This window comes from Poromitra crassiceps (genome assembly GCF_964638095.1).
Source record: "Poromitra crassiceps genome assembly, chromosome: 19".
In the NCBI taxonomy this organism is placed as follows: domain Eukaryota; kingdom Metazoa; phylum Chordata; class Actinopteri; order Beryciformes; family Melamphaidae; genus Poromitra; species Poromitra crassiceps.
Genome location: NC_139646.1, coordinates 6,537,070 through 6,562,723, shown reverse-complemented (window position 1 = coordinate 6,562,723; position 25,654 = coordinate 6,537,070). Strand labels below are relative to the sequence as shown.

General features: G+C 42.6%; 4 protein-coding genes across 8 annotated transcripts in view; 2 read left to right on the top strand and 2 right to left on the bottom strand.

Annotated features, from left to right (window-relative positions):
• Positions 1–3,361: 3,361 nt before the first annotated feature.
• Positions 3,362–6,685, top strand: LOC310793514 (microfibril-associated glycoprotein 4-like; the record flags this gene model as incomplete). The annotated part of the gene is made up of 5 exons (XM_083655313.1): positions 3,362–3,410; positions 3,875–4,035; positions 4,351–4,447; positions 5,569–5,736; positions 6,405–6,685. The coding sequence occupies 5 exons, from the start codon at positions 3,362–3,364 to the stop codon at positions 6,683–6,685; spliced, it is 756 nt and encodes a 251-aa protein (XP_083511439.1).
• Positions 6,686–8,162: 1,477 nt separating this feature from the next.
• Positions 8,163–13,880, bottom strand: pin1 (peptidylprolyl cis/trans isomerase, NIMA-interacting 1). The gene is made up of 5 exons (XM_083656232.1): positions 13,729–13,880; positions 13,177–13,259; positions 12,974–13,082; positions 12,774–12,884; positions 8,163–9,173 (listed from the first exon to the last, which is right to left on the bottom strand). The coding sequence occupies exons 1-5, from the start codon at positions 13,784–13,786 to the stop codon at positions 9,064–9,066; spliced, it is 471 nt and encodes a 156-aa protein (XP_083512358.1). The 5' UTR covers positions 13,787–13,880; the 3' UTR covers positions 8,163–9,063.
• ubl5 (ubiquitin like 5) lies at positions 13,469–16,272 on the top strand. 3 transcript variants are annotated; one of them, XM_083656234.1, is made up of 5 exons: positions 13,469–13,553; positions 14,475–14,543; positions 14,771–14,854; positions 14,966–15,003; positions 15,890–16,272. In XM_083656234.1, the coding sequence occupies exons 2-5, from the start codon at positions 14,488–14,490 to the stop codon at positions 15,931–15,933; spliced, it is 222 nt and encodes a 73-aa protein (XP_083512360.1). In that variant the 5' UTR covers positions 13,469–13,553; positions 14,475–14,487; the 3' UTR covers positions 15,934–16,272. The 3 variants fall into 3 exon arrangements, with proteins under 3 accessions (XP_083512360.1, XP_083512359.1, XP_083512361.1); XM_083656233.1 differs by lacking the exon at positions 13,469–13,553 and adding an exon at positions 14,038–14,102; XM_083656235.1 differs by lacking the exon at positions 13,469–13,553 and adding an exon at positions 14,163–14,232.
• Positions 16,273–17,452: 1,180 nt separating this feature from the next.
• vav1 (vav guanine nucleotide exchange factor 1) overlaps positions 17,453–25,654 on the bottom strand; it is a 31,767-nt gene continuing 23,565 nt past the window's right edge. For 2 of the 3 annotated variants that reach the window (XM_083656222.1, XM_083656223.1), the window contains exons 20-29: positions 25,588–25,610; positions 25,389–25,431; positions 22,423–22,559; positions 20,994–21,059; positions 20,330–20,361; positions 19,608–19,718; positions 19,408–19,495; positions 18,929–19,052; positions 18,363–18,514; positions 17,453–17,683 (exon numbers count right to left, since the gene is read on the bottom strand). In XM_083656222.1, the coding sequence (XP_083512348.1) occupies positions 17,630–17,683; positions 18,363–18,514; positions 18,929–19,052; positions 19,408–19,495; positions 19,608–19,718; positions 20,330–20,361; positions 20,994–21,059; positions 22,423–22,559; positions 25,389–25,431; positions 25,588–25,610 (830 nt within the window). In that variant the 3' untranslated portion in view covers positions 17,453–17,629. The remainder of the gene's footprint in view (positions 17,684–18,362; positions 18,515–18,928; positions 19,053–19,407; positions 19,496–19,607; positions 19,719–20,329; positions 20,362–20,993; positions 21,060–22,422; positions 22,560–25,388; positions 25,432–25,587; positions 25,611–25,654) is intronic. The other variant, XM_083656224.1, reaches the window with a different exon arrangement.

Genomic DNA, 25,654 nt, shown 5'->3' with positions numbered 1-25,654 from the left:
GGCGATCTATGAAGTGTACTGACAGTCCACCTCCCTCCATCGGTGTCCATGTCACACTAGGCATGCAGGGGGGTGGTGGGACCCCCGGGGACGATGGTGTACACCCCACTGGGACTGGTGTTGTCACGGCGATAGATCTCATCGCAGTCGAGAGGCAAGTAGAACTTGGATTGGGCCAAGGCCACTGCAACCAGTAGATGTAAGAATAATATTATCTGGAGGAGACAGAGGGGGAGAGAGAGAGAGATTAATAATACCTACAAGGCCCTCCACAGTAATTATTAGAAATTAACCAATAATGTATCTTAGCAACCAAATAAATCCTACAGTGTTTGCCATTGTGAACCAAAGTAAAATCATTTGAGTTTAGTTAAATACAGTATTCAATTATTGTACCAGCCTTGTGTCAGCAGTGGAGCTGTTTTATAGACTGTCCCAGGTGATCAAGACAAATCCAGTCACGGTGGGAAATAAACACCTGTTTGTGGGAGGAGACTTCGGGGAAGAAGGTTTTGGAAAGTTGGAACCTGCCAACTTGGTTGGCGAGTGTGTGAACAGCGATAGGGATGGTGCGAGTCAGCGAAACCTCTCCCCTCCTCTCATCACTGTACCAGAGTAAGTAGCTGCTTGACCCTAGCCTGCTAAGCCTAACCCAGTTACATTATGAATGGTTCATCTAGGACAGGGAGAGGAAATCAAACCCAAGGCTTCACCCAGGCTCTGCTGATCGATGAACCCAAGAAAAGGTCAAGAGAAAGGTTGATTTTCTTTCACTCTCCTATCTCTCACTTTCTCTTGGTACCTCAATCTCTCTCTCTCTCTTGGGCCTGTGGTGTTGAGGAGAGGACGAGACAGTGATAAAGAGGTTCAGAGAGAGAAAGAGAGGGAGTGATAGAGGTGTATAACCACTGGCTGTCTGACAGGTTTTGTTTCTGCTGACATCTAATCCATGTTAATAAATGGCTCTCGAGGTCATCACACTGTGGCCAGAGGGAAAGGAGGAGGGGTAGAGAACAGATGGCTGTGTGTGTGTGTGTGTGTGTGTGTGTGTGTGTGTGTGTGTGTGTGTGTGTGTGTGTGTGTGTGTGTGTGTGTGTGTGTGTGTGTGTGTGTGTGTGTGTGTGTGTGTGTGTGTGTGAGAGAGAGAGAGAGAGAGAGAGAGAGAGAGAGAGACACACAGAGAGACAGAGAGAGGGAGGGGGGCAAAAGGGAAAATATCTGTACATTGTTTTATAGGTCTGGGTAACCTGTCTTTGGTGCAATCTACATGTAAGCATGTTGGTATATGTATGGTATACCCCAATTCAAAATACCGTTCTTCTTCTTCTGTGGTGTTTTATGGCAGTTGGCATTCTTTCTGTTGGTTGCATTACCGCCTCCTGGATTTATCCATCCATAGTTTACCTACATTCTGTCCCAGTGCTACATCAATATCATTAGCCTGGCATATACTAGGTTTATTTTGTATTAGCTCCGCCCTTTTAGGGGTGTATTGGATAGTATCCCTCGCGTCAGTGAATAGACTGAAGATTTTTCATACTTGGTGTCACCAACCAGCCCCCTTCCACCACGCCACTTCGTGGGGCCGCATCTGTGGCATATAAGGCGGCACAACGATCTCCTCCCAAATTCTTTACTCAGCGAGACTGACTAGATGACAACACCAAGTATGAAAAATCTTCAGTCTATTTGCTGACGCGAGGGACACTATCCAATGCGCCCCTAGAACGGCTATGCTAATATCTATAAACTAGGGTTTACTTCTAAACCTTTGTTTCATGTGTAATGTGTAATACATTACTTTTTGGGTAGGCATCATTGTAGGGAATACACATATACACACGCACACGCACTGCGCGCGCACGCACGCACACACACACACACACACACACACACACACACACACACACACACACACACACACACACAGACACACACACACACACACACACACACACACACACACACACACACACAGAGGCTACTTCAATATTGGGGGGATGTAGCCTATCCTTTATCTCACCTTCTTGGATCTTTGCTTTCATCATGACACTACAGTATACAGGATGTAACACAAATTACATGGAATAACAATTGCCACCATTTAACGTCAATCCATCCGTGGCTGTACCCCATCTAGCCACAACCCAGGGATGCCTGCCCCCGCGGTTGCTACACACCGCACGTGGTCCAGGGCCGACTTTGCCTTTGTTTTTGTTATGTTTGGTTTCCCCTAGGCTGGGCATAACACACCTCCTCTGGTTGGTCGGGACGCATGTTCGGGGTGGAAGGGGACTGGTGGGAATAGCGTGATCTTCCCACGTGCTAGTAGTGCTATGTCCTCCTGTCGGTGAAGCTCCCCGCCGTCGGGTGAAAAGAAGTGGCAACTGCACATGTATCAGATGTGTATCATGTCTACGGCTCTCCCCAGATCGGCAGAGGGGGGAAATTGGCCAAGTACAATTGGGGAGAAAATGGGGAAAATCTGAAAATAATAATAAAGTGACATCGAGTGACATCACAGTTAAACAATTGCAAATGCATTCAACACACACATCTGCCCGAGTGACATCACTTCCAGGTGATCAGGTGTCAGCAGAAACAAAACCTGGCAGACAACCAGTGGTTATTACACTATCACCTCTTTCTCTCTCTGAACCTCTTCATCACTGTCTCGTCCTCTCCTCAACACCACAGGCCCAAGAGAGAGAGATTGATGTAGCAAGAGAAAGTGAGAGATAGGAGAGTGAAAGAAAATCAACCTTTCTCTTGATCTTTTCTTGGGTTCATCGATCAGCAGAGCCTGGGTGAAGGGTTTGGGTTTGATTTCCTCTCCCTGTCCTAGATGAACCATTCATAATGTAACTGGGTTAGGGTTAGCAGGTCAAGGGTCAAGCAGCTACTTACTCTGGTACAGTGATGAGAGGAGGGTTAGGGTTAGCAGGCTAGGGTCAAGCAGCTACTTACTCTGGTACAGTGATGAGAGGAGGGGAGAGGTTTCGCTGACTCGCACCATCCCTATCGCTGTTCACACACTCGCCAACCAAGTTGGCAGGTTCCAACTTTCCAAAACCTTCTTCCCCGAAGTCTCCTCCCACAAACAGGTGTGTATTTCCCACCGTGACTGGATTTGTCTTGATCGCCTGACTTGGCACAGTCTATAAAACAAAGTCTGATTAACTCTGCAGTACCTGAAACCTCTCTACATGATGCAGGTAAGAGCTCCACCGCTGACACAAGGCTGCTACAATAATTGTAATACTGTAGGCCTATTTAGCTAAACTCGAATTATTTTACTTTGGTTCACAATAGCAAAGACTGTAGCACTTATTTGGTTGCTAATCAAGGCTGGATCTACCATATGGGCAACCTGGGCAGGTGCCCAGGGGCCCTCAGTATGAAGGCCCCCAGTATGTCAGGCTCCACAGAACTATGACACAAATCTAAAACCAATCAGGACAAATTAAAAATTGTTTCCAAGAAGATTAAGCCTCATGATTGAGTGTCATTGGATGCCTGTGGGCAAGTGGTGACTGGTCGGACATTCATTTTTCCATAGACATTTTGTAAAATGCTTATAAAAAAAAATAGATTTGCTTGGTCAAACAAAGCAATTCAGTTATATTTAGAATCAGGATTTTACTTGGACATTTCTTTGGGTGGGGGGGAGGGGGGTGTAGGGGGGGCCCTGGGAGCTTTAGTGCCCAGGGGCCCCTGGGGGTGTTAATCTGGCCTAATGCTAATATACATTATTGGCTCATTTCTAACCAATAATTACTGTGGAGGGCCTTGTAGGTATTATTAATCTCTCCCCCCCCCCCCCCCCCCCTCTCTCTCGTCCAGGTAATATTATTCTTACCTCTACTGGTTGCAGTGGCCTTGGCCCAATCCAAGTTCTACTTGCCTCTCGACTGCGATGACGTCTATCGCCGTGACAACACCAGTCCCAGTGGGGTGTACACCATCTTCCCCGGTGGTCCCACCACCCCCCTGCATGCCTACTGTGACATGGACACCGATGGAGGGAGGTGGACTGTCAGTACACTTCATAGATCATCATCATAAACATGAATAAAGCCCAACATAGATGTGCTTCATTTACACCTTGTAAAGTTTCATATAGCAAGTCGTGACATCAGATCTCTCACATTAATTATCACTCTCACTTTTATCATTAACATAAAAGTAATAAAAAGACATCTCCTAGAATTAATAATATGAATCATGCTAATTGACTTGAGTGAGATTGTCATTGTATTGTATTGTATTGTATCTAATTGAAGTAAACTTAGCACCTCTCTTCCTTCTCTCTCTCTGTCTCACATTATCTTGCTCTCTCTCCTCCCTCAGGTGATCCAGAGGAGGATGGATGGGACTGAAAACTTCTACAGATCCTGGGCGGACTATAAGAATGGATTTGGGAATGTGGCTGGGGAGTATTGGCTGGGTGAGTTAATTAGGGTGAAGAGTCAGAGAGTCAGAGTCAGTTTATTTACCATTTGCATTAAAAACTACATTGGAATTGGGGTGCAAGAGCTTAAAACATAGACACATATTGACAAGTCATGACAACATAAAAGAGCATATAAAAAGACAAACAATAAAAAAGTTTAAAAAGTAAGTAAGGTAAAATAAGAGAATAAAACAATAAAATGAGACAGGTACATCTGTGGATAAAGGCCCGAGTCATCCAGCTCACTTTTAAAGTGCAGGAATAAAGTGCACAGACAGACATCAAGTGCACAGTAGTAAAGTGCCTAAGCAAGGATCAAATTGCATGAGAAACCAGTATAAGACATCTTATACAAAAGAAAACAACAGAAAAAAGGTCTAGGTGTCTAGGTGGTCTAGACAAATCAGTGATTTAGATTTGTGATCGTTCAAACTACGCACAGCACTCGGGTAGAAGCTTCTCGCAAAGCGAGTGGTGGAGCACTTAATGGAGCGGTAGCGTCTACCCAGAGGGAGTAATTCAAAAAGATTGGCGGCCGGGTGACCTGCAGGGTCCCTGATAATACTGGAGGCCCGGGACAGAAGTCTAGTGCTATAGAGCTCTTCTAGAGCCGGCAGGTTGGCACCAGTTGTCTTGCGGGCAAGGCGCACTACTCTATTTAAGGATTTTCGCGCCTTAACAGTAAGATTACCAAACCATACAGTGAAGGAACTAGTGAGAATGCTCTCAATACAGCAGTAAAAGTTAACAAGGATCTGGCTGTTGTGGGTGAACTCCTTAAGTCTTCTTAAGAAAAAAAGACGTTGCTGAGACTTTTTAACAATCGCTTTGGTATTTGAGTGCCAGCTAAGATCATCCGAAATAGTGACACCAAGAAATTGCATTCAAATCTGTGTGCGGCATTTTAGTGAAACATTTAACCTTTTCATCTTCATTTGCAAAGGGGCGGGTTGAAGCAAATAGTGAGAGTTTAGATAACTAATTTGAGAGATGTTAAGAGGGGTTTACAAGTTTACAGATGGGGAAGGTTAATAATGTGGAGAAATAACAGAGGATGGATAGGGCCTGTAGGTGAGGTCAAATGAAACAGACCTCTCTCTTGTATGTCTTGTCAGGACTGGATAACATGTTCCTGCTGACGATGAGGCAGGAGAACGAGCTGCGGGTGGACTTGGAGGACTGGGAGGGGGGGAAGGTCTACGCTCAGTACTCCTCCTTCTCAGTCGATCCTGAGAGCTACGGCTACCAGCTCCGCCTGGGCAGCTACATTGATGGAGGGGCAGGTGAGCAACGTGGAACTTGTGTTCTAGGTTAAGGGTCAAGGTATCCGAGTCAGTGTTCTTCAAACAATATAGAAAATAGGTTTTATTTTTAATTAATGTATTTATTGAATTTTGGGTGTAAAGTTTTGCTTATAGTTAGTTGTTCAGTCTTTTTCAAAGTCTGGAGTGGGATTCAAAGGTGGGCCTCAGCAATATCAAAACGGGAACCAAATTATCCAGGAAAAATGGATTTCAAATGGTTTTTGTTAAGCCTTCTCAAAGCTAGAGGAAACCTGTAGACAATTAGGTTAGAGAACTAACGACACATTAGATAAAACACAGTAGCCTGTGTAGTTTTCTTCATTGAAGATATGGGTCCCCAGAGGCAGTTTTTTTTAAACTGCTGTCAGACTAAAATAAAAGCACCATAACTGAACAAATGTTTTTTAAACGAGTAAGTCAATTTCCAAAACACTATGACTGTACAGTAACATATTTATTTATTTATATGTGTGGTTGGAAAACCCCTGGATTTAATTGGAAGTCATAAGTCTGTAGTTCAGTTGAGCTCAATTATAAGTGCTCTTATTGTGTTGTTACCCGTTTTATATGTATTGTGTGTTTTTTAATGGACCTTGTGTCTGACAATAAAGTGATGATGATGATGATATCATCCTTTGCCTTCCCAGGGGACAGTTTGTCATATCACAACAACATGAAGTTCAGCACATATGACAAAGACCAGGATCTTAGCAGTATCAGCTGTGCTCAACGCTATCTCAGTGGATTCTGGTTCAACAACTGCCACCTCGGAAACCCCAACGGCATGTATGCACCTGCTGGCATCGGATTTACCTATGTCAGTGTAGAGTGGTATCACTGGAAAGGGCCGAACTACTCCCTCAAGACCGTAGCCATGAAGATAAGACCAGTGTCTGCCTCTGTAGCTGCTCAGGAAAAGCAGGAGTAGATGGCATACCTACGTAGCTCATGACATGAGCACATTATTCTAGCACATTTCTCTTGTTCTCTCAATAAGGAGATGAGGAACAGGTGAGTAGAACAGGGGAAATTGCAGAATGCAACTGAGATACCAGAAACAAATGTCTCTTGTAAAGTCAGAAAAGACTGAACTACAGCGGTGTATTCCTGTGATATTCTTATATCAGTCATGTGCACTTACGTTGCTACTGTGTCAAATGTCATTCGGTTACTCCATTACTCCAGTAAATAAAGCATCCTGACAAAGAAATGTCCTCTTCTTCTACTGATCTTCCACTTTCAATTTCAGAAATAAACACACTTTTGGAGTGAACTTTTCAACAACTTTAACAATATGCAGGGTGGGAAGATTACAGCTATGCTGCTCAGTGCTCACCGACGCGTTATTATGGATCCCACTCTTTTTCCATACAAGACCTGCCCTACTCTGCCTCCGATTAGTCTCACGTAGTCGGACCCGTTAACGTCATCAAGCTTCCAGCGACGGAGGTCGTAGATATCTATGGCTGGCACTGCAAGACTAGCCTCCGATTGATTGACCTTGATATTATTAACCTTAACCCCAACCAATTGTCACTCATCATGCCTAAACTCAACCAATCACCACTCCTTGTATGGAAACCGAGGGGGATCCATGTAACACCACACACTTAAAGGTTTTCCTTCTGTACTCGGTTGCAAGTTAAATGTGGGGCACAAAGTGACACTCGGAATTGTGTGAAAACACACACACACACACACACTCTCTCACTGTGCGATTACATAGATCAAAACATGCTGGGTGAATTAAAGGAACACTCCGCCCATTTTCAACCAGCTTTGTATCATTAGAACATCAGTAGTATATCAGAAAACTGTAAACTGTTTTGAAGTCTCATTTAATTTGACAGTTATTGAGTGTTAAAGTGTGGACCAGTGACATCACTGGTCCACACTAACTCAAATTAAAACTCATTAACTCAAATCAACTCTCAATAACTGTCAAACTATTCATCATTCATCTAGTTTGACAGTTATTGAGAGTTGATTTGAGTTAATGAGTTATTAATTTGAGTTAGTGTGGTACCAGTGCGGTCACTGGTAACACTCAATAACTGTCAAATTAAATGACAGACTTCAAAACAGTTTAGTTTTCTGATATACTACTGATGTTCTAATGATACAAAGCTGGTTGAAAATGGGCAGAGTGTTCCTTTAATCATTGGTTATTTTTGTGACACAATTTATCCAGTTTTTACCTGAAAGTTTGTTTCCACGACCAGTCCATCTTTCGGACGTAGTGTGGGAGCTACAGACACAATTAAACAGGAATGCAAAAGAAAGCCTTTCCTCTCTCTCACGCATGCACAAAGGTGTGGGGTAATATTCTTTAAACATTTATTAATGAGTTCCAATAATGAAGAATGACTCACAAAAAGAGGAATTGAGCGAGACGAGGCTTACAAAACAAGAGACTTTTTTAATGATGGAAGAACAATTCTTACATGGTGGCTTTTGTCAGTTACAGCCCAAATGACACATTTCTGCTTGAACCTTGACAGTTTTAAAAGCTGTGGGATTTGATTATTAAGACAAAGCAGCTATAAACAGTGCTGTGTACCGCAGTGCTTTTCCTAGTGGAGGGAAAACCAACGATTCTTTGCTTCTAGACTTGTGCACTGTTCAATTTGAGCATGTTATGGGGACAAAACAGTCAAATCACAATGTTGGAAATATTGGTGTTCTCTCCATATGCATACAGTTCTGATGAAGCAGCTTTCAAAAGAACAATACAGATGGAGGAAAAGCTTTGGCACACATGCAGTAGACGCGTTGGAAAAAGGGTAGAGGGATCTAAACGTAAATGGTCCTTTTGAAGACATGCATACAAACCAAAACACAAGCACTTGCGCGCGCGCGCGCACACACACACACACACATACACACACACACACACACGCATTCTCGTACTCACTCATCTTGTGATCCTGCATCGTGTGAAACGCTTTCCAAAATGCGGCAGCCACTTCCATAGGGTCACAGGCACTCTCACTTTTGTATATGAATGAATAAGCACTGCCATGGTTTAAAAAAACAACTCTGAGGTCATATAGGAACAATCTGTAATATTCTCCAAAGTTCAGAGTCTAATGAAATTACTCATACATATCCACTGGTACTTGGAAGAAAATGATCCCACTTAAAAGAATGTGACGCAGCGTATAAGCTTGGTCTATTGGTTGGTGTATATTGTTAAAATAAATCATAGGACTGGGTGGGTTGGACTATGTGCATGTACTGTATGTATGTATGTATGAGAGAGAGAGAGAGAGAGAGAGAGAGAGAGAGATGTGTTGCCTCTTCTCTTCATCCAGTGCGAAGGATGATATGCACTCCAGAGTCGGTGAAAACAGGACCACTCATGTCTCCCACTTTGAGCGCAAAAGAGGCATCCTCAAAAGGCTTCTGCATCTGACCTGCAACATGCACACAGATGTGTTAAAGGTATACTATGCAACTCTTTCATTATGATTTTTTTAAAATCCTTATAGAAAAGTTTCTACTCAAATACATCAATTTACACACACACACACACACACACACACACACACACACACAGACACGGCAGTGTGTTTATGGACAGATGCTGCCCCCTGCCTGATTTTGGTGCAGTTTACATTTGTTCGCCTTTGTGGGGGCATTGTAGAGCACACACGTGGGGGCCCAGCCAATAACATTGCTCACATGGCAACAGCCCAGCCAATGGCATCGCCGATATGTTCTGAGAGGGATCAGCTCAGCACAGTGGGTCAGCGCGGACTAAACAAAGAAGTGCAGCACCTTTGTAGAACACTCCAAACAGCTGTTTGGAGGTAATATCTCCATGGTTTGAAGGTAGGTGTGATAGGGCTGCGTGTGACCACATAAACACACTGCCACAGTATTGTGTGCATGAAAATGTATGTTTTGAGGGGAAACCTTTCTATAAGGATACAAATTATAATAATGAAAGAGTTGCATAGTAAACCTTTAAAGCTGAAATATGCATGACTTTTTTTTTTAAATACCGGTATATTAAAACAACAATAAACAGCATACATTAAAGAGAATCAGCCTGTGACCTGTGTGTACCTGTCTAAATGCATTGTAACTTAATTTCAATATATCACGGTCCGTCATGGATTATGGATTACTTTTCCTTAAGCCACAATATGTAACATTTATGCATTAAAATATCTAAAAACGAGTAGACGTGTTATATACTTTGTTGTTGTGTACTTACTTTATCCCAAATGTTTCGAACAATGTTGAAACCCAGAGAAATACGTAATTATATCCAAGGACACGGGACCGTGTCATTCGCAACTATTTGTTATAATCGATTAATTGTTAGACTATATAAAAAATAAAACATAAAAGCTTCTTAAATGTGAATATTTTCTGGTCTCTTTAGTCTTCTATGACAGTACACTGATGATTATTTTTGGGTTGTGGACTGTTGGTCACGACAAAAGAAGACATTTGAGGATGTCATCTTCGGCTTTGGGGGAAAAGTTAAATTTTTCACCATTTTGTGACATTTTATAAACCAAACGACTAATCGATAAGCCGAGAAAATAAACAACAGATTAATCGATGATGAAAATAATTGTTAGTTGCAGCCTTAAAGGAACCCTAACCTAAAAACAAAATGGCAATGTGATGAAGACAACAACTCCCATGATCCCACGATAATTCACGTCATCAAACTCCGTCTTTTGTTTTTGTTTTTTAGTTCCCTAGCGTCAGAAAATTACATATTGTACATTTAACTACATTGAGAGCAGTGAGTCTGATTAAATACAGTGGTGAACAGAAGGAAAATGCCAATCTCCGCACTTTCCTTATCTTCACTTTCTGTTTCTGTCTCTGAGTGTTGGACAGTTTTACACATTTCTGATCAACAAGTGTCACGTTAGTGTTAACTTCCACATTTGGTTTGTGTGCAAACCTGCTGGTCTACTGGTCTGTGCATTGCAAAATGACAGTTGTACAGCCAGCTCTATATCATGTGATGTGAATTTGACAAATTTGGGATTAAAATTAAAAAACAATTCAAACAATCTTTGCCTGATATAAAAGCCTATGGTCCCTATCGTTGCATCGGCGCTGTTTCTAGGCCGAACGCCTGGCGCAGCTCAAATCAGTGGGCGTGGACAAGCGCACTTGATATCGTCGTGCTGGCGCTAGACGCAGCCTCAACCATTACAACCACGCCTTTTAAGCGTAAAATTATGCACCGTCATGCTCATTGGATAACTGCAATAAACGAAATGCACGCTTGCCTTTTTAGCTCCAATTCCAGTGATCCCGCAAAACCAGACGAAAGCCAAACGCTCTGCCCCCCCCCTCCTCCCTTCATCCAGTCTGTCTGTCTGCATTATAGGCTATTATTCCATATTATTATGCTTCTCAAACCAATCTAACTGCAGTTTCAATACTGCAAGCATGTAAATACGCTACACTATAGCAAGATCAAAGTGAAAATAATGTTCTAAAGGCATCAGCTACAAAAATATAGCCTATCCCTATATGATGAGATTAATTTTATATTGGTGAAAGTTTGTTCAGAACGATATCGTTTTCTCTCCCCTGCTGCAGGTAGAATGATGCACATAAATATACCGTACATTATGTAAAGTCATTGCATAAATGTGTTTTTATTGTAAAACTAAATGTGAAGTTGGGCCAAGTTATAGGAGCGGACATCACAGTATAGCACATCCGCTGAGACTTATCTAAATGACGTTAAATCGACAAAGGATATATATAGGCCCAGGAGGACATATATGTTTCACTTAGGGTGGTGTTTTAATTTCGATGATTTATTTGGTCCAATATTGAAATGTTCTACAATTGCAGGCTGTGTTACCATTACACATTATTTTAGATCGACCTTTTATATCTATTTCGCCTCATTTGGTTGCTATTTAGTAGCGAAATTGAGTACCCAATTGCATGCTGGGGCATTCACAGGCAGTCAGAGAGAGACAGTCGTATTGTGCCTGTCAGACTGCCTGCAGCCTCAAAGCGGTACGGACGGAGTTGTTTTACCCAGGCTGGACGCGTTGTCACACAGGCTTGTGACAGTAACTCAACGCGGAAGGATTTATTTCACAATAAACTGGTAAACGCACACCAATGCCTGCTCCTGTCAGTAGGAGAGAGGGAGAGAGTGACACAGAGAAGGGTGACAGAGGAGAGAGGGGAGGGACTGGCCCACTGAATAGGCCTGCTTTTCAAAGGCGCAAGGCGCTAAATTAACGGCAGGTCGGAAGATAGCAGTACGCCGGTATTTAGCGCCGACACGCCCACTTTGGCCCATTCTGGGACTGCGCCACGCCCATTCGGCCTAAAGCGCATTTGGCAGCGTAAAGCCATATTGATATCGTCCCAAAACAGGCGCAAGGCACGTTTTTTTGCGTTTAAGGCCCGTTTTAGCGCCGAAGGCCTGTGGGAGAATAGGGCCCTATATGTACAGTATAGAAAACCACTTGGAGTTTTGCATGACATTGTATTAATATATTTTCTTACTCACTGGATGGCGGCAACATTTGGAGAAGCATTGACGATCAATGGATCAATCGGAGGCAGTATTTTTCATCCAATACTAATGCTTCCTCTAATAATAATAATAATAATAATAATAATACTTCCTCTCCATGCACCAGACATGGTTTAATACAACTTGTTTTAAGATTGTAGAAGGAATCTCTTGTGCTACAGCCCCTCCACAAAGGGAGTTTTGTATAGTTTTTGTACCTTATTAAATTTGTTTGCCAGTGATTTCGTGTGCTCCAGTCAATTCTACCTTTCTTGTTTTAAGATTGCTTTAAAAGTCAATTTAACCAATGCAATGTTCAGGTTGGGAAAATTTTATCCTAATATAGATTCTTTATTTCCTCACGGTAAAGGCCAACCAGCAGATTACACGCATAATGTCTGAAATGTTTAATGCATACTCAAAGATGTTCCGAAAAGATATAATTCTGAACCCTGTATGTCATGCCATGGTGTGTTGAATGTTGAGTGTGCACCTTTGCCGAACAGTCCCAGGTCTCCACCGTTCCTGGCAGAGCTGCAGTCACTGAACTGAGAAGCCAGAGCCTCAAACTCCTCCTCTCCGGACTTGATCTGCTCTATATACTCTACACATAAACACACAGAGTAGAGCACATTAAAAAACGTAATGCACAGTTAATCACACAATCACTCAGTCACTTAACACAACACTTACTCTGAATGAGTTCCAGGGCCTGATCTTTAGTGCGTGTGATATTTTCTTCTCGCCAGGAAGATGGACGTCGTGACTGACTGTGTTTCACCAGGAGGTGAGAGCAGCGCACCTTAATGAATCAAAGAAAGAAGATCAAAATGGATAATTGGCAAACACCCTACAATTTGAATCAGTACTTAACAGTAGTAGAGAAATGTACATACCTTCTCTGGCTCTCCACGACCATCTCCCACCGGACGTTCCCACTGGCTGGCATTGGTGATGTGGTTGAAGTAATATACTCTGCCTGGAAGGGCACAGAGAGGGAGGCAGAGGCATTTGAAATGTTCTTTAGGGATAAGCCAAGAGAGACAATGTAATGGAATGATCAACAAGGATGACCAATAACGATTAAGGTCATTATAATCTATGGCTTTTTGTGTGGGGCTTGCCCAGATTCAAAAGCCTTGGAGCAGCATGACGTCATGCATGGGCCCTTCAGTAGCAAGCTTGAATGGGCCATGACATAGGACAAGAAACCTTACAACGAAACACGTCTAGGAAAACACACATAACATCTGGTTACCCATCACTAATTCCAGTAAGTCTTTATTAAACATTAAGTCGCAATCATAGACTGCAAATGGTTGCAACTGTTGTTTTAGCGTTAAATACAGTAAACCACGATGTTGGCATGTTAGCTAACGCTAGTAAGCTCAGGCTAAATTCCTTATTGCCATTTAAGCTAGCTAGCATTTTAGCTTCTCTTTCGCTACCTGAACTGCGGCTCATTCGTTTCTCCCATCCTGACGGTAACTTCTCGTCGTCTGCCATCTTTTTTCTGCAACAGTTTTGCCTAATTTAATTTCAATGCAGCTACCGAGTGATAGCCTGATTTTGTGCAGCTAAACAAATTACGACACCTATCGATACACCAACAGAGTATTTTACGGTACGGCTTGTTTTCAGAATTATGCCCGCCTTTGGCGGATGTTCTATCCAGCCATAGGCGGAAGTGTACTGTCAATCACGTATGTGTTCATTCAATTGGTCTAGAACCTAAACTAAAACAGTTTACGGTAAGCGTCGCGACTCGCGCGAGACACACGGGGCCATTCCAGAAACAAGAGCAAAGTACATTTAATTTCAGGTAGTAATCACATTTTGCATTCCGTTATCGTAGCTGTTGTAGGATGTTCTAGATGTGTGCATGTGCCCTTTGATTGACGTGTTTGCTGTGTAGGGTCTATCATTGCTATCTAGCTGTCAACCATAGCTAGGTAAGGTTAGCCTGGTGGATTTAAACTGGTGTTGCTCTGCGGTGGTCTGTTTAGCGTAACAGTAACGTTAGATAGTCTTTGAGTGATTTATCTGTTATTAATCCTAGGCGAATGATTTTACTCTAAAATCATTCGCCTTAAATCATTCGCCTGTGTGGCACACACTACACTAGTAGTTGACTGTTGCGTGGTTGTACGTTACACAGCTAGGTTAGCTGTCTCTCTTCTTCTCTTGTTTCTAGACAGCCAGTAAAGATGATCGAGGTGGTTTGCAACGATCGCCTGGGCAAGAAAGTCCGGGTCAAGTGCAAGTATCCTTTATTAAAGCTGTAGCCTAGAGATGGTAATGCCAGGCAACCCTACCAAATGTGTGTATTACCAGACGCCAGACGTGCGCAGGCGTCTGCGCGCATTCATAATTCATTTCTGTTCCATTCATTGTATTTCTCAAATTATTTCGCAGCACTGAAAACATAACTTTAAACTTAAATAGAATACAGCATGTCACACTGGTCCCTCCTTAACCTCCATGCTTCAGCTCCGAGGACACAATCGGAGATCTGAAGAAACTCATTGCTGCCCAGACAGGAACCCGGTGGGACAAGATCGTTTTGAAGAAATGGTAATTTGCTCCTTTGGCCCATGTGCCCTGTCTGACCACAGTGGTTGTTGTGTGTGGCAGTTTTCTTTGACCAGCTTGACATTAAACCTCTTGCTCTGCTTGTCTTCCTAGGTACACCATATTCAAGGACCACGTGTCCCTGGGTGACTGTATCCTTTAAACAAGCAATCCATCTTAATGATTTGACATTCTGAACTGTTTTTGATCCACCATCCCTATATTGTTTAAATGTTTACTGAATAGTAGCCTACTTGTCACACTGTTTATAGTCCCACAGAGGTGTGCTTACTTAAACGGTATGGGGCTAGTTCACACCATACGCTAAAGCCACCACGCTGAAGCCATGCAGTTTAATTTCAGCGTCCTTGTTAACAGGCGCGACCGTTCACACCAGCCGTACGGCACGCTGAACCTGCCCTGAAGTGATAGTTCAGGATTCTGTTCTATTTTCCAAGCGTGGAGCACGCTGAACCCGAGCTGCCAGGTATGAAGTCAATGCAAGTTGTGGACGGGGCAAGGCGCTGAGGAAAAGAGTGCTTCTTGTGTGACTGGTTTAGCGTGACACTCAGCTTCAGCGTGGCTTTGGCATATGGTGTGAACAAAGGCTAAGAATCATATAATTTTAAGTTTCAATAATGAACATACGGTGAAGGAAGGGTGCCTGCAGTGCATATACTATATCGCAAACATATTTGATCAAGCCACTAAATTAAACATTTTTCAGATCTCACACTTGTTTACCTCTGTCTAAGCCCAATTTCAATGGCATTAGTCACGGTCAGTGTACTTCCAACTTCTTGACAAAATGAGTTAAAGTATTTTGTTTTTTTATTGCACAGACAGTAATCAATATACTTGTTGGTTTACATGTACCATGGTGAGGCTGAATATGTCTTGGAAGTGCTGCAGAAGAAAACCGCACAGGAATAAATTCACGACATCGACACGGACACATTAATAAATTCACAAGATCGATATTGATAGTGCAACAAAACTTTTCCAATCCAAATTTTTGTACTTAACCACAATCTCTAGATGAAATCCATGATGGCATGAACCTTGAGCTGTACTACCAGTAGACCAGAAGAGGACCACAAGTCAACCCCCCTCCTTGACACACACACGCAAACTTAAATGGAGACTATGGTGCAAATCAGCCATGATCGGACATCGCAAGAAGTAAGCAGGAAGGATCATGGTCCCATGATATCTCCAGAACAGAAGACGCACACACGCTCACAAATAAAAGTCTCAGTATCTCCAGAACAGAAGACACACACACGCTCACAAATAAAAGTCTCCGATAGTTTTGGCTGTTATCTTTTAGCCGGAAGATAAGGTGTTTAAGACATTTTGATGTTCTTTGGAGTTTTTTTTCTTTTGATATTGTTTTGGAACTAAAGAGAATATTTATGTACCTACAAGTCTGAGTGCCTGTCTTTATTGGCCATCCTACAATCTTTTCAAGTTATTCGGAAAAAAAAGAGTACTTCTTGTTATGCAGGATTTATTTGAATAAGTTCATGCTAATGTTACCACCATTTTGCTTGAGACGGAGTGCCACATTATATTTCCTACATGTTATTCCGGTAGCCTAGGACAGTGATTGATATAGTTATTTCAATAATCACTGACCTGTGGATGCACACAAAATCTATCTCTATGCACTACGGAGCACCTGCAATAATCACTCATTTGTGTTGAGTTTCAGTTCTGTGGTTTCTACAGTAGCCTTGGAAACAAGACCAGGAGACCTGGTTCTGCCAGACCCAGAAGGAACAAATTCCTAGTATAAATCATTTTAGGCCGTATTAACATTTTGTTGGAATTAAATGGGAATACAGCATGGTCTGATTACATTCACCTGTCCCTTGTTGATTAGACCCTCATTGATTTTACTTGCTCGCCTGACCTGCCCAACGCAGCTTCCCAATGCAATTTGAGTGGCTAAAACATTTTCAACTCATGAATGTTACAAGTGTGTTGTGGGTTTATGGTTGTGTAAATATGATCAATTGCTGTCATACTATTGATTGCCATCTCATTAATCAGTTGGCTGTAGGTGATATTTATACAAATTACCTTCAGGTGTTGTGGGCCCTCTATTGCCCTCTAATATACTGTAGTTAATGACCACATTTAGACATGTCTTTCTTTTAACTATTCCATAAATAAATAAGTATGATCTAATATGATCTAATGGCCAATAATGAACCAAACTAGGCACCACAATTACAACAAGTACAGATCCTGTACAGTTACACGGTACATGTTTAAACCAGTTGAATTAAAGGTAATTCAATGTTTGTTAGTGTCACCATTCACTGCTGGTTCAAATGGTAGCAAGTCCAGACCTGCTCTGTTGCCCCTGGTGGTTGAAATCTGAAGCGTTCCTGAATGGCTGGGGAGGAAAAGAGGGACACAGACAAAGCCTCCTGTAGGCCGACCCCCTGGGTCTGGCAAAAATGATTTGAGTATGCTAGAGCACGAATTCTTAAATTGAGTTGTGTCCCCCTTTTAACTGTGAACCTGATCACAGCTCTCAAAAATAGCCTGTGAAGTTAGCTGTAAATACAAATAACCAGACATTCTCGACTTGAGAGTAAAAAAAAGTTTAATTGAGAACAAATTAGTTTTATTCACACAGCACTAAACAGCCATCAGATCACAACATACACACAGCCACACTCATGGTACAGTATATGCAGATGGTGGAAACGTGTCACATGTACACCACATGTACACATGCACATACACGGCTCCTCTTGAGCCAGCTCAGCAGTATTCAGAGGAGTCCTCGTCCACATAGTTGGCAGGAAAGAGCCCCACCTTGAGACACAGGAGCAAAGTGTGTGTCAGTCAGACAATCGGAGTGTGTGTGTGCGTGTTCGGGGTGCTCCAAAAAAATCGATTCTGAAAGGATTGCGATTCTTAATGCCACGATTCCTGGATCGATTCCAAACTCCCAAGAATCGATTCTTCTTTGTATTGTAATTTCTTTTTTTTTACAGTGCACCTGAAGGCAACATGCAAGATACTGGCTGAATAAGTGTCCAAATGTTCATGTCATTTGTGTACTGTACTGCCACGGTGCCACCACCTCTTGCACTTAAGAACTCTGGTTAATGTATTCCCCCCAAAATCTATAAATCCTTCTCAAAGTCTACAGATCCCCCCCAGCCTATAAATCCATCTTATCTGAAGAACACAAGGGGGGAATTCCCCCCTAGTTTGCAAAATGAATTTAGGCCCTGACTGTAATACTTCAAAAGTTGAATTTGAAGTTCAGCATTAATACATTTGTCATTTTTTGTCTTAGATTTACCTTTGTGTGTTATTGCAATATAAAACTACATAATTGAGAATCGATTCTAGATTCTGGAATCGAGAATCGTTGGAATCGAGAATCGATTCTGGAATCGGATCGTGACCCCAGGAATCCGAATCAGATCGGATCGTGGCTTAGCCGGATCGGAGCACCCCTATAGTGCGTGTGCAGATTCCTCACCCGGCCGTACACCTCTCCTTTCCACCAGCCGTTGTGGCCTCTCTTGGTGAGGATCTTGATGGTGTCTCCCTCCCGCAGTGACAGCTCTGTCCGGTCCCTGGCTGAGAAGTCATACCTGGCCCTCGCTACACCAAATGTCCGCATGCTGCCCCCTGTCAAACGGCATACGTATTACAACGCAGATCAGCTGAGCAGGGATGGGGCTAGAGTGAGTTGAAAATTGGAATTGCACCCAGCATACATTATGAATTAAATAAAAGACAGTTGAACAAATCAAATACATTCAATCATAATGTAATGTATGTATTACAATTGGCTACATGTTATGCGTGAAATATGACCTGAACTACCACATTATGATGTTCAGTATTTATAATGTGTAATATTACTCAGATATGTGATAAGGAAAACACACAAAGAACCCAATTAAATGCAATTTGGTTTCTTTTCTCTCTCAAATTCCAATTTCTCAGCAGAACTGGAATATATGAGTCAATTCATGAATTGAGCCAGACCCTGGAGCAGTGTGTACGTCTGTGTGTGTGTGTGGCGAGAGGGATGTCTACCTGGCGAAGGTGTGTTGTTGGGTGTGCTGCCTTGCTCCGGTTGTTTATAAGGAGTCTGCAGAGTGGTGTCCACATCCTTGAAGTACTCCTTCAATGAGTTCCGCTGGTAAAACTCAATCAGCTCCTAACGGAGGCAGAGGAGCAGGACGAGGGGAGGAAGAGCAGTTACAGCAAGAACAGGACAGGAAGTCCCACTGTGGTTAAAAACACCATTTTCAAGGGAGACCTAGGCTGAGGTCAGCAGCAGCACAAAACAAATGGTTTCAGACACATTGGATTTGGTGCTGCTGATTGGCTGAAGGAGTTGTCTGTCAAGGCAAGCACTCCCGCCCACTGTAATGGCTGTGGGCAGCTGGAAGTCCAAACGGATACGTAGCGTGAACAGAATGTAATGTCACATTGTGTTTAGCAGGCTAATAATGAAGGGGAATAGAGTAGAATCATAGAATATTACGTCTAGTCAGATTTTAAGGACTTACGACCAAACCCTTGAATGCTTTCTTCTCGTTGATGCGGTAAAGACCCTGAGTAGAGGTGATCTTAATGTGTCTGATGTCCATGTTAAACCTGCAAGAGCAGAGAGTTGGATTCGGACGACAGAGAGAAACAACACAAGTCCACAAACGCTCTGTGATTAGGTCATAATACGAGTAAGACTGATGAGTAGGTGGCGGCTCACTTGATGCTGATGGCGTACTCTCCACCGTCTTTCTGTCGGACTAGGAAGGTCCCATCAGACCGCGACAATAGCAGGTTTTTGGCAGCGGTGCGGTCCATGGTCCCTGCAAACCTTGAAGCACAATGAGAATCAGAAGCTTAACATTTGCTTGAGGACAACACAAATATTTCTCACATGTAGATCTGCCATTTTTACCTTGATGGAAAGTCATACTAATCCTTTTACAGTGCTTAACCATTTTTAATTTTAGGTGGTTTTGGTATAATATACCTGCATACAACATGTTACACAGGAGGAAGGGGACGCTTTTATTTCGGCCATAGTAACAGACTTTTTTCTCTCTCGCTCAGAAAAAGTTACACTTCAGAGGTTACCATGGCATCACTGTGAGCTTACATGGCAGCGGTGTGAGTGTGGTGTGGTGGAGAAGAAGCACTACAGTATATAGTGGTACTCCCCCCCCAGCAATGCAAGGACGATATATAAAAGATGCTTTAAAATGCTTTAAACAACAATGCTTTTTAGTATCTGATTGAGGTTTTGTGAGGGTAAGTACGTTAATGTCTATCCCAGTTTGTGATGTTGATATTTATTACAGAGACAACATAACAACAGATGAGATTAACTGTGGTTTAGTGAAGTAGCGATAGAAAACTAGTCATTGCTGGTCACTGTGGTTTAGTGAAGTAGTGATAGAAAACTAGTCATTGCTGGTCACTCACCAGTGGAGGCCAGACAGATCGGGGGTTGGCCTCTGGGGAACGTGAAATCACAGAGAGGTGAGATGTTAAAACATGTAACAGACTGAATATCAGTAGGCTGAAATATCAAAATGGAGTGGAAGATTATGGTTGGATAATAATAACAATTTGTTATTATTATTATTATTATTATTATTATTTGATTGCATCCCCCTCTTTGAGATGAGAGATGAGATGAGATAAACGTTATTGTCCCAGGAGGGAAATTTGTCTTGGGCCAAAAGTGCTTGTACCAACATGGGTGTAACAGACACAGTAACAAAACAAACACGGTCACAGTCACAGCATTGCACTAAAACACAGGAAGAGTGCCAGCTAGGCACAAGATTGCACTATTGCAAAGATTGCACATGCCCTATTGCATAGTGTGTTTAAATCATCCAAACCCATTAATAAGGGAAGAATAAAATAAGCAGTAAAACCATAATACCATAAAAATCATAAAAATCATAAAAGTAAAAATAAAATAAGATCGGCAGCAGATTAGATAAAAGAATAAAAGAGTAAAAGAATAAACCAATAAAATAGGATTAAGAGGTAAGAGAAGGGGGAGTTGAACTGTAGCCAGCTCAGTGACTGTGTTTGCGAGGTAGACATTGGGGGGTGCTGGGTGGAGTGTACTCACAGAGACGTAGGGCTGAACTTTGTTGCAGGGGAACCATCCCATATGACCAGCTGTCACGTTCCTGCCCTGAGTGACCCACGAAGTAACACATCACACAACTACCCTGAGTGGACCCAGCAGTCATAGCCACAAAAACCACATCATACAAATTAATGACCAGAAGCTGTTCTACAATGATGTATCTACAATGATGAACATCTTTAAAAACAAATTCCATAGACCAGAACTGCGCCGCCCCTTTTTAGGGGAAGCCGGGGAGCCCACCATAGTAAAAGACCTAGTGGACGATTCATGTAACCTGGCGGAAACTGGATACAGCGTTCATATAAGGCAAGTACCTCATGTCGATGTATCTTGCGCATTCTATGGCCGGCCGAGTTGAAATATATTGTCATGTCATGGTGTCTTTGGGTCATTATTTATAAATTAAATGAATTCTGTTATTTTTCTATATTATATATTTTTCTCTTTTTTTTGTACTGCTATTTTACATTGAAGTCAACGCGAGTGGCTTGTGTTGTCCCCTAAAAAGGGGCGTGGCCTTCATGTTTTGCAAATTACCCAGATGTGCTGGTCTGGTCTATGGTAAAACAGAGAGATGCTAACCTGATGCTGCCAGATGGGGGCGGTATTGTTTTCACAAGAGCACAATACCGCCCTCGCCTGGTAGCGTCAGGTAAGAGAGATCCCACATGTTCTTAGGCAGTTCAATCTGGATTTGTGGACATGGATTTGTGTGCTAGTCTTCCCAAAGCTAGAAGAAAACCAAGACTCAAGTGATGCTTTCTGGATCTGTTCCATTCAAAATCAACGAGAGATTTTATGGCACAGGGTAAGAATGGGTAGTGGGTACATTATTTTGGTTCAGAACTGTCCAAACACTATTATGAATATAGCTCCTTTGACTTGTTAGAACTTAAACAAACATTAATTGAGTTCATCAATTCAGTCTCACGTCCATTGTGAGTGTAGTGGATGCAGGCGGTCACTTGAAGATTAAAAATGAAAGATTATAGCCTCACTTCTCTGGATCTTAGCCTCGGTAGAGAGTTGTTTGTGTTTAAAAATACTAATTGAAGATCATAAAAGTACCATGTCTAAATAGAATACAGATGGTACTTTTATGAATGAATTCAAGATTTTAAGATAGATTTTTCTTCAATTCATTGAAGCATACAGTCGCCTGCAGAGAGTGCAGCAGGATGGGAGTGAGAGAGGAAGTGAGAGAGGGAGATAGAGATAGAGAGATAGAGGTAGACAGGAAATTACAAAACAAGAGTAAGAGACTGAAACAGACAAGAGCCTCTCACGCCTACACCTTACAGGAAATGCTGTCAAAACACAATGTAATGTCACCTACTGTATGTGTATGTGCTCAGTGTGTGTGTGTGTGTGTGTGTGTGTGTGTTTGTGCGTGCGTGTGATTTACCTCCCACCACGGCAGGTCGGCCTCGGCGCGAGTCAGCTCGATGATGTCACCCTTGGAGAGGTGAAGCGGTTGGCCGAAAGCCACGGGTGGCGGGGGCAAGCCGTAATACTCCTGGCACACCTCCATCTTAGGAAGAGCTGAATGAGAAACAGGGACTTTAACCAGAAGATACAACCAGCAGTGAGGCCACTTCAACCAGAAGATACAACCAGCAGTCAGGCCAATTTAACCAGAAGATACAACCAGCAGTGAGGCCAATTTAACCAGAAGATACAACCAGCAGTCAGACTACTTTAACCAGAAGATACAACCAGCAGTCAGGCTACTTTAACCAGAAGATACAACCAGCAGTCAGGCTACTTTAACCAGAAGATACAACCAGCAGTCAGGCTACTTTAACCAGAAGATACAACCAGCAGTCAGGCTACTTTAACCAGAAGATACAACCAGCAGTCAGGCCACTTTAACCAGAAGATACAACCAGCAGTCAGGCCACTTTAACCAGAAGATACAACCAGCAGTCAGGCTACTTTAACCAGAAGATACAACCAGCAGTCAGGCTACTTTAACCAGAAGATACAACCAGCAGTGAGGGCACTTTAACCAGAAGATACAACCAGCAGTCAGGCTACTTTAACCAGAAGATACAACCAGCAGTCAGGCCACTTTAACCAGAAGATACAACCAGCAGTCAGGCTACTTTAACCAGAAGATACAACCAGCAGTCAGGCTACTTTAACCAGAAGATACAACCAGCAGTGAGGGCACTTTAACCAGAAGATACAACCAGCAGTCAGGCTACTTTAACCAGAAGATACAACCAGCAGTCAGGCCACTTTAACCAGAAGATACAACCAGCAGTCAGGCTACTTTAACCAGAAGATACAACCAGCAGTCAGGCTACTTTAACCAGAAGATACAACCAGCAGTCAGGCTACTTTAACCAGAAGATACAACCAGCAGTCAGGCTACTTTAACCAGAAGATACAACCAGCAGTGAGGTCACTTTAACCAGAAGATACAACCAGCAGTGAGGCCACTTTAACCAGAAGATACAACCAGCAGTGAGGGTACTTTAACCAGAAGATACAACCAGCAGTCAGGCTACTTTAACCAGAAGATACAACCAGCAGTGAGGTCACTTTAACCAGAAGATACAACCAGCAGTCAGGCTACTTTAACCAGAAGATACAACCAGCAGTGAGGGCACTTTAACCAGAAGATACAACCAGCAGTCAGGCTACTTTAACCAGAAGATACAACCAGCAGTCAGGCCACTTTAACCAGAAGATACAACCAGCAGTCAGGCTACTTTAACCAGAAGATACAACCAGCAGTCAGGCTACTTTAACCAGAAGATACAACCAGCAGTCAGGCTACTTTAACCAGAAGATACAACCAGCAGTGAGGTCACTTTAACCAGAAGATACAACCAGCAGTGAGGGTACTTTAACCAGAAGATACAACCAGCAGTCAGGCTACTTTAACCAGAAGATACAACCAGCAGTGAGGTCACTTTAACCAGAAGATACAACCAGCAGTCAGGCTACTTTAACCAGAAGATACAACCAGCAGTGAGGGCACTTTAACCAGAAGATACAACCAGCAGTCAGGCTACTTTAACCAGAAGATACAACCAGCAGTCAGGCCACTTTAACCAGAAGATACAACCAGCAGTCAGGCTACTTTAACCAGAAGATACAACCAGCAGTCGGGCTACTTTAACCAGAAGATACAACCAGCAGTCAGGCTACTTTAACCAGAAGATACAACCAGCAGTGAGGTCACTTTAACCAGAAGATACAACCAGCAGTGAGGCCACTTTAACCAGAAGATACAACCAGCAGTGAGGGTACTTTAACCAGAAGATACAACCAGCAGTCAGGCTACTTTAACCAGAAGATACAACCAGCAGTGAGGTCACTTTAACCAGAAGATACAACCAGCAGTCAGGCTACTTTAACCAGAAGATACAACCAGCAGTGAGGGCACTTTAACCAGAAGATACAACCAGCAGTCAGGCTACTTTAACCAGAAGATACAACCAGCAGTCAGGCCACTTTAACCAGAAGATACAACCAGCAGTCAGGCTACTTTAACCAGAAGATACAACCAGCAGTCAGGCTACTTTAACCAGAAGATACAACCAGCAGTCAGGCTACTTTAACCAGAAGATACAACCAGCAGTCAGGCTACTTTAACCAGAAGATACAACCAGCAGTGAGGTCACTTTAACCAGAAGATACAACCAGCAGTGAGGCCACTTTAACCAGAAGATACAACCAGCAGTGAGGGTACTTTCTTTCCATCTAATGTTCCATTTATTATGTTTAGGAGAGAAGCTTGTCTGGGAGAAGTGTGCTACAACTATGGCTGGGCAATATGCTTTAAAGAGCATGGTGCAGGTTAAAAAAAAATCTGAATTGACATTTTGGGCTCATGATTACAGTGAAAACACTCCAAAAAGACAAAGACCCCCCACACACACACACACACACACACACACAGGCCCCCAGGGTATAAATACGGAGGAAAAGGTGGCATTTTATAAATGGGCGTGTGACATAACAACAGGAGTGACATTTGGTCTTTTTGGAAGGAAAAGAGGTAGCCGGCACTACTTTCCAAACATGGCCGCCGACCTCTTTTCCTTCCAAAAAGACAGATTATGTGCATTTTGGATTAACATTTCATTGTGTGGTGAGTACCCAAAGCACAACATGTATTTTGGCGCAGTGAGATGTGTGTTTTGGCAGATTTTTAACAGCTGTACCATTAGCCTCCATTCTATGGCAATAATTACTAACTTCACGACTGTAGCTCACTGTGAACTGAGCGGACAGTGCCGGTAAGGCATGGTGTATCTTGGTTATGTGGGGGGATGTGGCAAATGAGCTAAACTTCCAAAAAAGTGGTGTATCCCTTTAACTATTTTTCTTTTTGTATTTGTAGTGTAAAAGTCTTACCTAGATTAGTATGCTGGGAAGACCTCTGTTCTGACCTCTTATTCTAGAGGAACACAAGATATAAGAACTGGAACAATTTCTAGTGTATACCTACAAAACAATATCTCCAACCACCCCCCCCAAAAAAACACCTAACATATACACATGTGCAATAACCAGGAACTGTGGTAGGCTACTATTGGACAAAACACAGTCTTACCTTCTTCATAGTGCCAGCATGGTCTGTAACAGAGGACAATCAATCAAATAAAGATAATTATTCCAAC

Bases quoted from the DNA above. Each gene is read 5' to 3' on its own strand.
- pin1 (XM_083656232.1), bottom strand. From the start codon at position 13,786: ATGGCAGACGACGAGAAGTTACCGTCAGGATGGGAGAAACGAATGAGC. The intron at 13,083-13,176 runs GTATGTACATTT...TGATTCATTAAG, and splicing joins GTCGTGGAGAGCCAGAGAAG to GTGCGCTGCTCTCACCTCCT. The intron at 12,885-12,973 runs GTAAGTGTTGTG...GTTTATGTGTAG, and splicing joins GGCCCTGGAACTCATTCAGA to AGTATATAGAGCAGATCAAG.
- ubl5 (XM_083656234.1), top strand. From the start codon at position 14,488: ATGATCGAGGTGGTTTGCAACGATCGCCTGGGCAAGAAAGTCCGGGTC. The intron at 14,544-14,770 runs GTATCCTTTATT...TCCATGCTTCAG, and splicing joins AAAGTCCGGGTCAAGTGCAA to CTCCGAGGACACAATCGGAG. The intron at 15,004-15,889 runs GTATCCTTTAAA...CACAATCTCTAG, and splicing joins CCACGTGTCCCTGGGTGACT to ATGAAATCCATGATGGCATG.